The sequence below is a fragment of the Abrus precatorius genome, unplaced genomic scaffold (genome assembly GCF_003935025.1).
Source record: "Abrus precatorius isolate BTA unplaced genomic scaffold, Abrus_2018 Scaffold11, whole genome shotgun sequence".
NCBI lineage: Eukaryota > Viridiplantae > Streptophyta > Magnoliopsida > Fabales > Fabaceae > Abrus > Abrus precatorius.
Window position 1 is genome coordinate 19128823 of NW_020874303.1, and position 13403 is coordinate 19142225.

At 28.8% G+C, this 13403-nt stretch overlaps 2 protein-coding genes across 3 annotated transcripts; one reads left to right on the forward strand and one right to left on the reverse strand.

The window, feature by feature from the left end:
- Positions 1-4105: 4105 nt before the first annotated feature.
- Positions 4106-6341, forward strand: LOC113855397 (RNA polymerase II transcriptional coactivator KELP). 2 transcript variants are annotated; one of them, XM_027487029.1, is made up of 3 exons: positions 4106-4451; positions 4570-4675; positions 5869-6341. In XM_027487029.1, the coding sequence occupies exons 1-3, from the start codon at positions 4167-4169 to the stop codon at positions 5961-5963; spliced, it is 486 nt and encodes a 161-aa protein (XP_027342830.1). In that variant the 5' UTR covers positions 4106-4166; the 3' UTR covers positions 5964-6341. The 2 variants fall into 2 exon arrangements, with proteins under 2 accessions (XP_027342830.1, XP_027342829.1); XM_027487028.1 differs by lacking the exon at positions 5869-6341 and adding an exon at positions 4809-5555.
- Positions 6342-7888: 1547 nt separating this feature from the next.
- Positions 7889-8566, reverse strand: LOC113855759. The gene is made up of 2 exons (XM_027487391.1): positions 8306-8566; positions 7889-8239 (listed from the first exon to the last, which is right to left on the reverse strand). The coding sequence occupies exons 1-2, from the start codon at positions 8564-8566 to the stop codon at positions 7889-7891; spliced, it is 612 nt and encodes a 203-aa protein (XP_027343192.1).
- Between the last annotated feature and the right edge of the window lie 4837 nt (positions 8567-13403).

The window sequence follows — 13403 nt, forward strand, 5'->3', positions numbered from 1 at the left end:
AATAAAGCAAACAGTCAATTGTGGTATGGTCTGATTCAAAGTTATTTTTGCTTCCTTGGAATCCTTTTTATTTGCATGCTTAAAAGGGTAACGCATAAATTAAAAAATGTAATTAATATTTTTTATTGTTAGTAAAATTAGTTTTAACTTCCTAATGCAAGATCTGCTATTATTTCTTTCTCATTTATGATAAACCAGTTGAGATATTAATGTCATGCATGGGTTTTTATATTTAATAATTATGAGATTTTTCTATGTATTTATGTTGTATTAAATTCAGTTAATTTTTAAAAAAAAATTATAATTTAAAGGGATGTCAAATATTTAATTAAAATACATGCATTAAAATTATCAACTTTTAACTTAATTGACTTTATAAGAACAAAACTTTGTTATTAAATATTTATTTGTTATAATTTAAGATATGTGAATAATAATAATAATAAATTTTTAATTGTATTCAAGAGCATATGTTAAGAAACATTAAATATATTTTTTTATTAAATACATTAAATTATCATTTAAAATACACATTGAATAATTTTATAATTTTTAGAGAATAGATATTTTATGTTTTAATAAAAAAAATTATTTTAAAATTCTTAATATGCACCTTTGAACACTTTAAAAAAAATAGACTAAACTGTGATTTTGATCTCTGAGTCTAAACTTTAAACACATTGAATAATTTTATAATTTTCAGATAATAAATATTTTATGTTTTAATAAAAAAATTATTTTAAAATTCTTAATATGCACCTTTGAACACTTTAAAAAAAGACTAAACTGTGATTTTGATCTCTGAGCCTAAACCTTAAACACATTGAATAATTTTATAATTTTCAGATAATAGATGTTTTATGTTTTAATAAAAAAAATTATTTTAAAATTCTTAATATGCACCTTTGAACATTTAAAAAAAAGACTAAAATGTGATTTTGATCTCCCAAGAGAGTTTGTATCGTGCATTTTAGTCCTTAAAAAATTAATATCATGTTTGTCCTTGATTTTCATTTTCGTTGAGCATTTAAATTCCTAGACTTAGACGCCATTAATAGACAGTAACGGATTACTGACATGTCATGTTAAACGATACTTGTCATTATTTACGTGTCAAAATAAAGCTGACATGTTATGTTAAATGAAACGTGTCATTAATTACGTGATAAAAACAATGTTGTATGTAGTATAGTATATGTTTTTGTTTTTTTAATTCTTGAGATTATAACTTATCAGACATTTTAGTTTCTGAGATTATAACCCATTGTTTTCTGAATTTATTTTGCTTTCATTTTCATATCTTTCCTTCACATTCTCTTTAGTTTCTTTTTATGTGAATGTGACAACTCTTCTTCTTTGCAATTTTTCTTTGTATATGTTCATGCATTCATATCTAATATTTAGGCTTTACTTGAGTACAAAATCTTGAGTTATAAGTGATGAAACTGTCATTGGTGTGAGCGCAATCTATTACATTGGTGTAACTTGAAGATGATGCGTTGGGTTTTGAACAATAATAACTGATTTTGATGATGCTACAATTTACAATGGGTTAAGATAACGACAATGGTTTCAGCATGACTCTTCTATCATTTTGACGAGTGCAAGAACTTCAATCCCTCTTCCCTTCCCTTCCCTTCCTTTATCTTCCCCTTCTTACAAAGCCACCAACCATCTTGCAAATGCAGCTCTAAATGATTATTTTCTATCATCTCCTCCACCATATTATTTTTCAACAGAACCTCCTCACCTTTCTTCTCTTTCTCTCTCTCAGGGATTAAAAAGTTTATCGGTGATAATTTTAGAGACTAAAATATTCGTCGGTGACAATTTCAGAGACTAAAATATCTGTCATTGACAATTTCAGGGACTAAAATACTCGACGAGTTATAATTTCAAGGAGTAAAATGAAACAAAAACATATATTATACTATATACGACGTCATTTTTGCTATGTAATCAATGACACGTGTCACTTAACATAACACGTCAGCATCATTTTGTCACGTAAGTAATGACATGTGTCACTTAACGTGACATATTAATATTCCATTATTGTCTATTAACAGTGTATGGGTTTAGAGACTTAAATGTACGACAAAAATGAAGGTCAGGAACTAACGTAATATTTTAAATTTTTTAGGGACTAAAATGCAAGACATAGACTCTTTTGGGACTAAAATGAGAGTTTAGTCTTAAAAAAAAATGTGTTATAGTATGTATTATGAAATATTTTTTATACTTGAACTTACATAGTTAAAGTAAAGCTTTGATAGGATTGCACGATAATTTCATGATAGATTAAATATAAATAGAAAATTTACAATTTAGAAAATGATTATTCTGAAAAAAAGCCAATTGCATAATGCTTAAGTTTAAAAATATGAGAAAACTTAGGTTTAAATTTAAGAATTACTCAAATATCATACCTTCAGACAGGGTAATGATGACATTTCTTGCAATTTGTATCTTCTAAATTTGATATGATATATTGATTGAAATTTTAGAATTAACGTTTATTTAAATTTTAAATAAACACAAGAAATTAGGCTAAAAACGAAGGAATGTGATGTTGTAATACTGATAATGTATTTAAAAGATTTTATTAATTTTATATATCTCTCTTAATTATTTAAAAATTAGTTTAATAACTTGTGTAATATACTGGTATCTTTTAAAATATATATATATATATATATAATTTAATAATTAAATAAAACCTTATATTTTATAATAATTATATATAAAAACAATAATAATTTATTTAAATAATAAATTTTTAAATTATTTTGACTTAATTGTGTACCTATAAATAATGTATATCAAAATATGAAGATTTAATAAAATTCAATAATTTTAAAATAATAATCATTTTTAAGAGATAACATTCATAAAAGTAAAATTTAAATTTTTAAAAAAATATAATTTTTATAAATAAAAAATTAAATATTTGTAATATATATATATATATATATATATAGTAAGAAAAAAAGTAATAATTTTAATTTTTAAAATTTAATATAAAATTAACAAAAATGTGGATAAAAAAAATATTGTAGAAAGAGAAAGTGTAATTTATATATTATTTTTAGTCAATTTTTATTTAAAAGTATATGCATGACAAGCTACGAATGAAAATAATGTTTTATTGTAGATGATAATAGATGAAAAAACTTGTCCTGTTCGTGGAGATTAAAAGTAAAACTAAAACATGACAAGGAAAGAGACAAATTTGAACTCAAAACTCGAACGTGACATGTTAGTAAGATGAGTATTTATTCATATAATTTCACTTTTAAGAGTGCAGACTCAAAAAGTCAAAAATATATAAATGCATTAAACGGTTAAAAGTTAAGTAGAGTTAATAATACAATAAAAAGCAATAATTAATATTATGTTAGTGTATTTTTGGATTTGGCTAATTTTAAGGACTACCTCAATAAATCAATTACAAATATAATTAATGATCAGGATCTCATATGAAATATTTTTATGTTTGAACATGATAAATGCAAAAGAATTCAAAATAGTTTGTTTTATTTAAATTATTTGAAAATATATTTTTATAGAAGTATAAAAATATAAAATCATCTGTGATAATTATTCTTATTTAAAAAATCAATTTTTAATTATAAAATAAAAATGTAGTGAACTCTCAAATATTTTATTTCAAGTTTCCTTAAGTGGGCTCAACCTTTTCCAGCTGTTTAGACTCCTCCTCACAATCCTTCTCAATTTTGAACACTTATCTAGATTATCTATTTTTTGTCTGTCTAGTCAATCACTTGATGAAAATAATTTCTCTTTCTGTTCACTGTAAAATGAATATGAAGATCTTTTCTTTTTATAGTCAGAAGTTAATAGTAATTATTAATTTTATTTTCGCTACATAATATTTTTTTATCCATAAAGATAAAATATTGATTAAAGAATAATAAATAATTTTATTAATTTATTCTTAATTAAAAATGCACTAATTAATTATTTTAACTAAAAAAACTATTAAAGAATTATTTAATAAATATTCACAGGAAATTAACCTTGCTGTTATTATTTCACCCTCCCTTTTTAGCAAAAAGTAGGGCCAACACCCCAATTCATATTCACTCGCACGCACCCTCTCTATCGATTGTTTGGGTATCAGAGAAATCAGAGAGAGTGGAACAATGGACGATGCTGAAACCAAAGGAAGAATTGAGGTAACAGTTCGTAAGATATTGCAAGAATCAGACATGGACGAGGTTACTGAGTCGAAGATTCGAAAGCAAGCTTCCAACCAACTCGGCCTCGACCTATCTCAACCTCACTTCAAAGCCTTCGTGAAGCAGGTTGTGAAGGCTTTTCTCCAAGAGAAACAAGAAGAAGAACAACAACAAGACGAAGAAGAAGAGGAGCAGGGAGGTTCCAAGGACAAGGAGTACGATGATGATGGCGATCTCATCATCTGCAAGGTCCCTTTTTTTGTTTTTCTTTCCCTTGACCCTTTTGGTCACTTCACTCACTGATGTAACAATGGGAAAAGGGTTGATTAGGTCAATGATTTTCTTTTTGTCTTTTTGGAGATTTCAGCTTTCAGAGAGGAGAAGGGTAACTATTCAGGATTTTAAAGGGAAAACATTGGTCTCCATTCGGGAGTTTTATAGAAAGGATGGCAAGGAACTTCCTACTTCCAAAGGTACTTAATTTTATATTATGCTTTTCCTTTTAACTTAATCTGGATTCTCCTTATTCTATATTAGAGCAAAATTAGTTTTGGATTCTGGGGTTTCTCAAAGTTTTGATTCTTCGTATGTCTTTTTCCGAAATAGGGATAGGTTGGAGATTTTGGATTCTCCTCATTCATTTCCGATGCTATCTCAAGGCATTCGATGGGACTGTTTATGTTGATATCATGTTGTACACTGTTTCATGCATGCCTTCCATATGCAATGCAATGAAATAAAAGGCATCGGCCTTGTCTGTAATGTCTGACTGCAGTTTTGTTTCAAATGCCTTCAGTTCAACTTCTGCATTTTCAGACGAATGTCTAGTTGGACACCTCAAAAGTAGAAGTTGGGGATTTAGTTATGGATTAGGTTTAGCTTTTTCTAGTAGGGCTCTTGTCATACTCCATTTGGTATCTAAGAAACATTAGGATCACAAATGGGTTGGAATTCCCTCACCCAGTAATACTCCATTGTGTTAATAAGACTGGTTTATGTTTATTCCTTATGCAGATCAGTAGTGTCTTGAGTTCAAACTACCTGCTTTCAATTTAGGTTTGGCTTCAGCTTTAATTGGTGTACCCTGGCTTTGCCATGTTGCCAAGTTGACTTGATAGAAGCCTCTGTTGTAATTGGCATGCCAAAATTTGCAGAGTTAAGAACTTCATTTGTATCTAAGCATGCAATTGTTTATGCGCATATAAACCTATTTGGTGTTGCATTCCTGTGTGATGCAAAACCTATCCCTATCATGCAGTAAGATTAGTATTGTTCTACATTTGATTTTGTCAACCTTATGCCTTGCTAGCTGTAAAAATACTCACATGTAGATTATAAACAGAACTTTCTACTAAGAAACATGAAAGCTTCTATATTCTATATAGAACAGGAAAGATCTGTATCTACATGCCTGCTAAAAAAATATGCTCTTTGTTCCAGATGATAATGCTTATTTTTCTTACCTATAATCTAGAACTAGAACTATGAAAAGAAAGCAAATTTTGTTGTTACCTACTTCAGACAAGTGATGCCAATAGTAGCAATTTGGCCTTGTGTACTGCTCAATTTTTTTATAAACGTTTGTTTCTTCATACAACAAACGATGCCACTCGATAACTCAATAATCAAAGCTCGTTTCTGAATTATAACTTTCTTTGTCTTTTAGGAATAAGTTTGACAGAGGAGCAGTGGTCGTCCTTCAAGAAAAATGTGCCTGCCATAGAAAAAGCCATTAAGAAGATGGAGTCACGCAACATGTAAGGATGCGAGAATGGCAATCTGCAGACTAAGTATATATACCTCACTTCTCATGGACATACTAAGTTGATGTCTCAACTCTCAAATGATGTGGCTTTGCTTTTGTCTGTTTTGGGCAAGTAACCTACATCAGTGTCATTTTGATATCAACCATTTTGTTTAAAGACTTGACATCACTGTGAATGTACTGTTTAAGTGTAATGCAACCCGAGTTTTTAGGGCCATTTTGGGAAGACTCCGGAGCAAGGCTGAAATGAAAGCCGTGAACTTTAAACTATATATATTAATCTCGTATTTCCTTCAATATCACTGAGTCTTCTGAGTCAGTTTCTCAAGTTATGTCAACTTTTGCTAGAAATGGGGACACAGGCTTGTTTCCTGTTAGTACTAAGTTGTTTTGTTTGCGATGGTTGAGTTCAATTTGGTAATATGTTCATGAGTGGCTGCAAAAACATAAAACTAAGAAGTGAAAAGATCTATTTTTTTTTCTCACGAATGTTAACAGGTTTATGGGAATTCTCCGGTGCTCCATGCCTTGCCTAGTTGGCGAGGTGATTCACCGAACCTGCTACATTTGTTAATAAATTACCCTCCATTATTGCTTACTAAAATATGTTTACTAACAGATAATTTCTTATAGCAGTACGGTGCAGCATCATATATATCGACAGCAAGAAGTGGCGAAATGAATTCTTATATTTTCATACTTTTTTTTCTTACATTCATTTTTTATTGTCTTTTTTTTTTGTTTGTTATCGTATCATCGATCATATTTCTGACTTTTTCTTTTTCACCTTCACTTATTTTACACCCAAAAAGTAAGTGTGAACGCATAATTCTCCTTAGCAAGTTTTTATAGTCCATGATATCCTTTGATTTGTTGACGGGGAGGGATATGTCTCATAGTTTATATAGGGCAAGATAAAGATATTTATGGACACAGATTACTGACCCCTCGTGAAAAAGAAAAACATTATTAGATAGACCTATGTGCTCATATCCAGACACCAGATGGAGTCCAACTGGTCTTGGCACCCAGCATATTGACCTGATAATCGTCGAGTATGTCTTCAAACCAGTTTGTTATGTTGACAAAAAAGAAGTGTTATAAAAGTAAATAAATAAAACGTTTTTATTAAAAATAAACAAATTTTAAAGACACCCTTCTCATGCTTTAAGAGTGAATGTTTGGAATATGAAGTTTGTAAATTTGAATATCTGTGCGATTTAACATTAAGATTGAATTATTTTGACGTGATATTAGAAATAGATTTGAGTTTAATTCACTTATAAAAATAATTATAGAGAGGTTCAGAGGAGTATCGTTTAAATTTTATATTTTTAATCAGATAAAAAAGCTATATTTAAATAAATGTGGGATATCTTATCAGTTTTTTTGTTTGTACCGTGCCTTTTTTAGTCCGGGTAGGGAGATGGGAAATTGAAAATGATCCAGGTGTTTTAACGCATAGTTGAACTTATGAAACAATTCGGTACAAACCTGCACAAATTTTATCCTCTTTTCAAGACATCTTTAGTGATGGACTTCATATATACAATGCACACATGGAATACTTGTTTATGCACCAATGTTGCCAATTAGTTTTGGCAATCAAGTCAACTGATTTATTAAATCGCATTAAATCCTCTCAACCATCACATTTAGCGAGACATCTCTCTCAACCCAAATCCATTTATGATACTATTAGTGAATTTGGTCTTCTGTGGTAAGTAAGATGCAAGAAACAGAAATCTAGAAATACTATAAAACTGAAAACTGTTCAATGATCATTACATCATATCACATCATTGATATTTGGACAGGTAATCCAAATATATCATTTATGAACCTTGTTTGTTAGGGAAAACCTAACATGCTCACCAAGTGCTTTCTCCATAGATTGTACTACTAGCTAGAAAAACTTTCCCTAACAAGAACTCAAACCCAAATTAGACCCTGCAGTGGCAGTGCTATTAGTAATCTTTCCACTATTAACGTGCGTCCAGAATGTACCTAAAAGCGTTGTCTTCCAAGTGGTGATGGTTCTGCTCCTTGTAGGGCTACTAGTAGAGCTTGCAGTTGCAGCCATCCTCATCTTCTCAATCAGTGCCTCAGTATTCACCTCCTCTGACAAAATCTCCTCTAGTTGTCTTGTGTCAATCACCAACTTCACTCTCCATACACCATTCTTAGCTGATGACAGGACTTCAAGAGCAGACCCATTTGCTAGATTCTTCACATAATCACAAGGTGCACCACCAAGTGACTCGTTTGGTTGCTCATCATCTTTCACACCCTTACACTCTTCTTCCTCAGATCTTTGAACAAGCTCTTTACTTTGCACTTGTTCTGAAACCCCACTTGTGTTGACTTGCACCTCCTTCAAGGGAAGAAGATAATAGAAAAGAGCATAGCTTAAGCTCTCTTGGGGTGGCAAAGGTGATGAGGCATGACCTTGGCGAAAAATACCATAACCTGGGTAATGTTGAAGCACTTGAGCTACTGTTTTAGGAGCTTTGAATTGTAAAATAGCACCACTATCACTCAGAACCCGAATGGAGTGGTGACACTCTCCAGTGGTACTCTTGATAGAGCAATTCCCCATTTGCTAGATTTCACCTTCAATGGGTGTATGTGTTCGTTTTCATAGAACCAGAAGCTTATATTTGAAGTTTCAAAAACTTGTCCTCATTGTGTCACGGCACGTTACTGTCCTCTTTGGATTTGTTGTTTATTTTATTTTTATTCGTGTATTTTACCTTAGCGGCGCGCATGTGAAATTGGACCGTTGGGAACTACTTTGACAAATGGTGTGTGTTTGTGATGACTGATCCAAAGGGAAAACAACAGAATAAGAGGTGTATTTCATAATTTAATAATATTAAGAAACAAACATTTCAGAACCATTCTTATTTGAGTTATTTCAAATATCCGCGCCAGATGCTCCATCCACTTGTGCTCTCTATTGCCCCTTCTACACATTGATTTCAAATAATCCTCCACGCCTCTCTGTCTTTTCTGTGTTGCAAATTCAATGCCCTTCTATTTTTCTGGTGAAATTTTTTGAATGCATTTGATCATCTTGGGAAGAGTTGTTGGAAGTTATTAAATTCCACCCTATATATTCCGAGAACATAAAAAGAAGCAAGTAACTTTTGTTTTGTACAACTTTCATTTTACATAACTCCTTATTTTTCACATATGGTTAGTTCTTTCTTATGCAAGAATAGTTACCATCAATTTTTTGGTAAGAATTGAAGTGATGGGAATAGAAAAAAAAAAGAGTGAAACTCATCATCTTTATTATCTATCAATCAACCATGTTATTAGTCAAAATCACCATTCATGACTTCTTACTTGTTTTTTTTAGTTATATGAGAGGTGTAAATATTTAAATATTTAGGTTGAGAAGAAAAAAATGGTTTTATAATTTTATTTGATGCAAAAAAGAAAAATCACTTTTTGCACCATTCTTTTACTAGTCATGCTATCCTTTTTCTTGTCATTTAAAAAAACTATATATATTGAAAAATATTAAACATTTATTTTTTATATAATTTATTTGTCAGGATTTTATTAGAGTATTTAATATAATTAAAATTGAATTCATTGAAGTAATGCAACAAAAAATGTTGTATAATTAAAAAGTTATTAAAAATATTTTAATAATATAAAATTTATTTATATCGTTATTAAATTATGAATTGTCGTGAACGGTATTTTTTGTGATAATTAATTTATAAATTAACTGTAAAAGGCAATAAGCAGAGAAAAGAAGATAGGACAAAAGATAGAATTTTTTAAATCAACATCACATTCAAATCTAAAACGACGGGGCTAATTGATTGAATTATAAGTTCATTCATTTGTCTAATTTTTTACTTTAAACTGAAGAAAATTCCCATGCTCTTGTCTGAACGTGAAGCACATTTTGGATAAGGAGGCGAGAGAGAATTTTCTGAAATCTAAATCATCGTACCTCATAGGTTCGATGTATGGGTAATGGGGCATCAAATTAGGGTTACAAAGAAATATTACAAGATTCCTTCACGGACCTTCTTTTTGTCTATTCGCCCCGTGACACTTCCCCGTCAATATGCCAGGGTTTTCAACCATGTCCATGGCATTGGGATCATGACATTTTTTTTATTGAAAAGTAAATTTATTAACATTAATTTCTAGAATTAACTTTTTAATATTTTTTTAAATTTTTATTATACTTTCCTACATGATTTTTTAATTGATCTTTTACAAATTCTTTAAAAATGCTATAAATTGAAAAGTGCATGCATTAATCTATTACCTAAGGCTTGTATGGGAGTTTAGAAGAAGATTGAAGGAAAAGATTTAAAGGGTAAAGGAAAGAAGGGTAAGGAGAATTAAACTCTTTTGTTGTTTAGATATTTAATACGAAGAAGGAAGAATTTTAAAATGTTTATTTACGATATTTGTTCTTTGGATCAGTTATCACAAATATACTATTTGACACAAGGTTAAATTTAGATTTTTTTCTCATAAATATCAGAGAGAGAAACATTTTTTCCAATAAAAAATAATTACCATTATTTGGAAGGAAGAAATCAAAGATAATTTGTAAAGTGAGACCAAAGAGAGAGCGAAAAAAATAAGATCGAAGAACAAAAAGTGGAGCGAAAGAGCAAAGAGTCAAGAGCGAATAATGAGAGTGAGAAAGTGAGAGAAATACACCCTAATTGTGAGAAGAGAGCAGAGAATAGAGAGTAGAGTGAATAGTCAGAAACAGATAGTAGAATGAGAGATGCACCTTTTAAAAATAAACTAAAAATAAATTAGTTATTTTAAAAATTTATTTCAAAAACTCTATAATGGAGAACTTACAAAATTAAGTTTGAAAGAATTTTGGGATTAGAAAAAATCCCTAACCCTCCTTCTTCAAATTAATTAACTCTCAAATAAAAATTAAACCCTACTAATAGTAATTCTTCTCTTTCTTTCTCTTTTCTTCTTAAATATAATTCTCAAACAAAGCTTAAAGAATGATTAGGCTCAAATTAAATGTAATTTTTTTATAAATTGAGATTTGAGTGCGAGAGTGTTGATTAGGAACCTGATAATTATATCAAAACATACATTACACCCAAGCTGGACTAAAAATATTATAGTCTTTATGCATATAATCGATTTGAATTAGATATTGTCTCATAGTCTTGTATGATTCAAATTAGATTTGTCGGATGAAATTATTAAATGTAAATTCAACAGTGAATATTTCTGTTGTAGAGGATCTGAACGCATGTCTCGGATAAAAAAAAAATGTTAAGGATGTTCTCATTTAGTTAATAGTTATAAATAGCAAGTATTTTTTTCTTGATCTTAAAAAAAGCTCTTAGTACAATCAAATTAGGATGACAAAGCTGACCATAATCTCCATGAGCACTCAAGCTGTTTTTTTTTTGGTTATTATTAATATAGTTAATTGATCTTAACATATATTGTCATTGTCGTGCTTGCAGGCAATATAAATAAAGACTCATGATTCAAAATTAATTGCTGAGAAGGGTGAAGGTGTTAGGAAACATGCTAATGAGGCCTAACTCATAGAGGACTAACCAAACCACCCAACTTTACTGTTTGTTATTATAAGGCCCAATTTGAAATTTTGTTACCATGTAGAGACCAGATTAAAAATAAGCGTAATAGGTAGGAATCAAAATTTTGATTTAACACAAGTTACATTACACAATTAGTCAAACATAAGTTGGTCAACATAACCTAATAGTTATCAGAATAAGTGACAATGTATTGAAAAAAAAAACTATATATAAAAAATAATTTAAAAGATTTTTCCCTATAAATAAATAAACCTGAAAAATATAATGTATAAAAAATTAAAAGTTTAATTTAATACTTAGGCAGATACAAGCAGGTAATTCAGTCACAATCCATTAACCTCGTAAAAATGATTAAATGACGATGTTATTATAGCTGTAGAGGCTACAGTGAATAATGATTTTACATAAGGATTAACTAATTTCAATTTTATTATATAACTAAACTGAAAATGAGCAAAACTAAAAGTTTAATTTTTTACTTTTACTTTTCTTTTGTGGTAAAATATCTTGATCTTTTTCAATATGCTTTTTATTCTGCAAAATATGCCACGAGATCAAGGACTAAAAAATAAAACAATAAGTACCTGTTTGGTGTATGGAATTAGACATTCAAATTGGAATTAGTTTTCAGAATTTTAATTATCACATTTGAATGTTCATTTGGAATTAGAATTAGAATTTTATGAAATTTTAAAACAACTAAATTTGATTCACTTCAATTCTTTACTTGCATCCTATGAATCCTAATATTATATTTCACGAATACACTTTCACTTATCATGGCTCCTCCCCCGTCTTTGTTCATCTCTGTGGTTCATAATTCACAAATACACTTATATATCGTGCCTCTTTCTCTTTTTCGTCTCTTTAGTTTTTCGTATTTGTAGTTATTATTTTTTTCTATATACTTTATGATTGAGTACTTTTTTTTTTCTCTTTTCCTTTGTTCTCTTTTTTTCATATGTATTTTTATTTCTCTTCTTATATTTTTCTATTTTTCTGACCGAGTATTTTTTTTTTCTTTCTCTTTCTTTATTCTCTCTTTCCCATATGCACCTTTTTTCCTCTTTTTATATTTTCCTATTTTTTTATATTTTCTTTTCCTTTTTAACTCTACTTTTACATTGATTATTAATACATTTTTCTTATTTTTTTTATTCTCTTCTTCCTCATTTTACATTGATTATGTTAAATTCTGCAGAGAATGATCCTAATAAATCTAAGCAACTTCTGCTAGCTCAGCTAACTAATTCCATTAAATCAGTAATAACTAATTATTTCCTCTTATTCTGTATATGCTATTGGAATTACTCTTCTGTATATAGTATATAGTGTAAACTATATTATATTGTTATTCTGCACTTTTTACACTTGATAAAGACACAGTAAAAAGTATACTTTTGAAGCAATTATACATGACACTGATAAAAATTATAATCAATTACGTCTTACTTATCATGTAAGCTTAGAAGAATCAATTGCAATATTTTTATTTATTTTAACTCGTGGTTTCAAAATGAGACTTATATTCAATTTATATTTTTAATTTTAAGAATTAAATTATTTTTATTATCATTCATATGCTTTCATCTAATTCATAAGAAAGATAATTTATAACATAATATTAAATTTTAATAATAAATTAAACATAAAAAATATATTTACTGTGTTATAATTTTTGAAAAAGAAATATTAAGTTATTATTTTTAACAATTTATTTAATAATTATTTTGTATTTTTTGTTAATACATTATTTTTGAAAAAATTTTAAATAAAATTTTAATGTAAAATTAAATTATTTTTTAAAAATTTAAATCTTACATCATACTATAGAATTTAATTTCAACTTAA

What these genes read in the sequence shown, in the direction of transcription:
- LOC113855397 (XM_027487028.1), top strand. Translation starts at nt 4,167, where the DNA reads ATGGACGATGCTGAAACCAAAGGAAGAATTGAGGTAACAGTTCGTAAG. An exon ending in GCGATCTCATCATCTGCAAG is followed by an intron (nt 4,452 to 4,569) that starts GTCCCTTTTTTT and finishes TGGAGATTTCAG; the next exon opens with CTTTCAGAGAGGAGAAGGGT. An exon ending in GGAACTTCCTACTTCCAAAG is followed by an intron (nt 4,676 to 4,808) that starts GTACTTAATTTT and finishes TTTCCGAAATAG; the next exon opens with GGATAGGTTGGAGATTTTGG.
- LOC113855759 (XM_027487391.1), bottom strand. Translation starts at nt 8,566, where the DNA reads ATGGGGAATTGCTCTATCAAGAGTACCACTGGAGAGTGTCACCACTCC. An exon ending in CAAGTGGGGTTTCAGAACAA is followed by an intron (nt 8,240 to 8,305) that starts GTGCAAAGTAAA and finishes AAAGATGATGAG; the next exon opens with CAACCAAACGAGTCACTTGG.